At 53.3% G+C, this 2,621-nt stretch overlaps 1 protein-coding gene across 1 annotated transcript in view; it reads right to left on the reverse strand.

The window, feature by feature from the left end:
- The window catches only part of SUMF1 (sulfatase modifying factor 1), a 79,281-nt gene that overhangs the window by 46,552 nt on the left and 30,108 nt on the right, over positions 1-2,621 (reverse strand). Inside the window, exon 5 of the mRNA XM_023533305.1 lies at positions 331-413. Within this exon, the coding sequence (XP_023389073.1) occupies positions 331-413 (83 nt within the window). The remainder of the gene's footprint in view (positions 1-330; positions 414-2,621) is intronic.

Raw genomic sequence — 2,621 nt, forward strand, 5'->3', positions numbered from 1 at the left:
GACTGGAGCAATGGACAGGTTGCAAAGATTAAACATGTCATGAGATTTGCAATTGGCCTGCACAGGTGAAAAAAAAAAAAAACCTACAAGAAGCAATTTTTTCACAGGACAAATGAGGAAGGAAAGAGGCCACTTACTAAGAGCCTTCTATGAGCTAGGCAGTGTTGGGTCTTTACACACATTATTTCTTGCCATTTTATTTCCCTGCCATTCAGAATTTGTCATTCTCACCCTTTTACAGGTGAAGACGGTCACCGAGCCCCTCGCGACAGCACAGGAATCTACTCTGGAACGAAACGCGTCAAGAGGGGGAAGAACCGCCAGCCTCACCTGTGCACCACAGTGGAGTCGGGCCCTTCTGGGTGTCTCCAGTCAGCGCCTTTAACCGGCAACCACCAGGGAGCAGCTGCAACCTTGAAGCAACCAGAACAAGCCGGGGTTAGCCACGACGGCGCTGGGAAGCCCCGACTAGGTGTGTGCGGCACGGACCTCCTTCGCGGTATTCGGCTTCCCATTTGAGTTACCAAACAAGTACCTTTACCAGAATGGCAAGTGTAAAAATTTACATGCAAATAATTCTTTAACAAAAAAGGTATTATTTCATATCATTAAGTGACACAGTGACCAAATAAATGTGCATGCAAATGGTGTTATCTCCAAGGATTTTTAAAAGATGCTCTGCTGGTTAGTCCGCTATGCCTTGTGAGAGACAGGCAGTGCCACTCCCAGCCAGAAGATGAGGGAACGGAGTCGACCTTACAGCTGGGTGCTGGGCGGAAGGTCGACCAAGGCGGCCAAAGGTCAAGCTGAAGCACACGGTGGAAAGCTGTGTTCTCAAAGGCCGCGGCTCGACTCCCAGCCCAGCACTCGCGGGCAAACTCGCTGGCTGTGAGCCCCGCAGAGTCCCTGTCTGTGACATGGGAGCAGCCCCTGCCTCGCCGACCTTGGACGCCGGGTGCCCCAATCAGACAGGACTGGGAAGTGCTTGCTGGCTCTTCCGGCCTTAATTCCTGCCTCACGATTCTGTGAACCCAGGTAGCAACAGCACCTGGTCCTCATTTAGTGACTGGTTAAGAACTTGGCCTTGGAGCTAACGATCTGAATCCTGGCTCTGCCACTCGCGGTGTGACCTCGGCAACCCACTGACCTCGTCCAAGCCCACTTTCTTGTTTGGAAAAGGGACAGGGATGACGCTGCCTCATGGGTGATCACAAGGAGGGGCTGTGGCACACGCGGAGGGCCAGGCCTACGCCTGGCACTGAGCGAGCCCTCAGGAACGGGGCCCGCCTCCACCGTGGCCTCCTGACAGCCGCCATCACCGTGGCTGCTAGTGCACACTGAGAGCAGTCTGCAGCGCCCCCTCTGATGCAAACCAGAGTGGGCTCACGGCAAGCCCTCACAGCCACCTGCACCCCAATGAGCCTGGCTGAGTGCTGGGGGCGGGGGTGCCCCACTGACCACCACGGCAGTCACTAACACACCGACCCGCTCGTTCCTTCTGTTTTCACATCAGCACAATCAAAACATTCGTGGTATTCTGACCACAGTTTGATGGAAAAATCCAGATTCTTTAATTTTTCAACAAAAGAGGCATTCTGTCCTCCAAGGACATTGCTGGAAGGAGTTTTATTTTTCAGAGGGCAGGAGAGGCGAGAGGCATGGCTTCTTCCTATTTCACCTGTGGGGCTGCAGAAACTTTAATCAGGGATGTCCGCCTGACTAGACTGCTTGATGCTCGGGTGCCAGTGACATGTGACCCATTCCATCAAGAACGGGCGTGCGCGGAAAACCCAGGTCGCTGCTCTTGAGTTTCAGTATCTTTGGACGCTCACCTGACTCTACCCCGCCCCCAACACCGGTAAGATAGGCTGTGGAAGCTTCTCTTTTATAATTTAAAAAAAAAAAAAAACTAAAAAAAGACAAATATGGCAAAACGTTAACTTGAGTTAAACCTGGGTGGTAGAAACGAGACTGCCTGTTTCCCTTGTACCTTCTGTGCTTTGAAATATTTCATCATTAGTAACCTGGAAACCTGCTTCTTGAAACCCACCCTGCGGCCGATGGCACCTGCGAGCTGCCGTGAACGGCGCCAACTGCATGCGCCACCTGCATGCGCGTTCTGAAGACGCCCGACTTCTGGGACAGGCGCACACGCGTCTGCTGGCCGCACCCTGGAGCGGAACGGCTGGGCTCGGGGTGCACACGCGCAGCTTTAGCAGTGACAGCCAGACCGGGCCATGGGAGCAGAAGTCCTCCAAGGTCTCACCCTTTTTCAAGGGAAGCGTCCATGGAGCTGGACCCAAGGGCGGCTGCTCCAGTGGCCTCGTGGGACAGTCCCTCTCCCCTTGCCCTCAGGTCGCCCTGGTAACAGATACTCCCTGAGTACCTACTGCCTGCCAGGTGCTCCCCCTAATTCCTGAAGGGGAGCCCTACTCCCAGGAACCCTCTAAGCCACTTGGGATACTGATAGTTTTTAATTGTGTATTTTATATATTCATCTTACATGGTTAATCGCACAAAGTGGGGTACAACCTGTGAACCCAGTCGCCTAGTTTTTCCATAAAATGTCTATAAAACTCCACTGGTGGGCCCAGGTGCCACCTTACACCCACCAGTGCTTA

The sequence above is a fragment of the Pteropus vampyrus genome, unplaced genomic scaffold (assembly GCF_000151845.1).
Source record: "Pteropus vampyrus isolate Shadow unplaced genomic scaffold, Pvam_2.0 Scaffold100, whole genome shotgun sequence".
Taxonomy (NCBI): domain Eukaryota; kingdom Metazoa; phylum Chordata; class Mammalia; order Chiroptera; family Pteropodidae; genus Pteropus; species Pteropus vampyrus.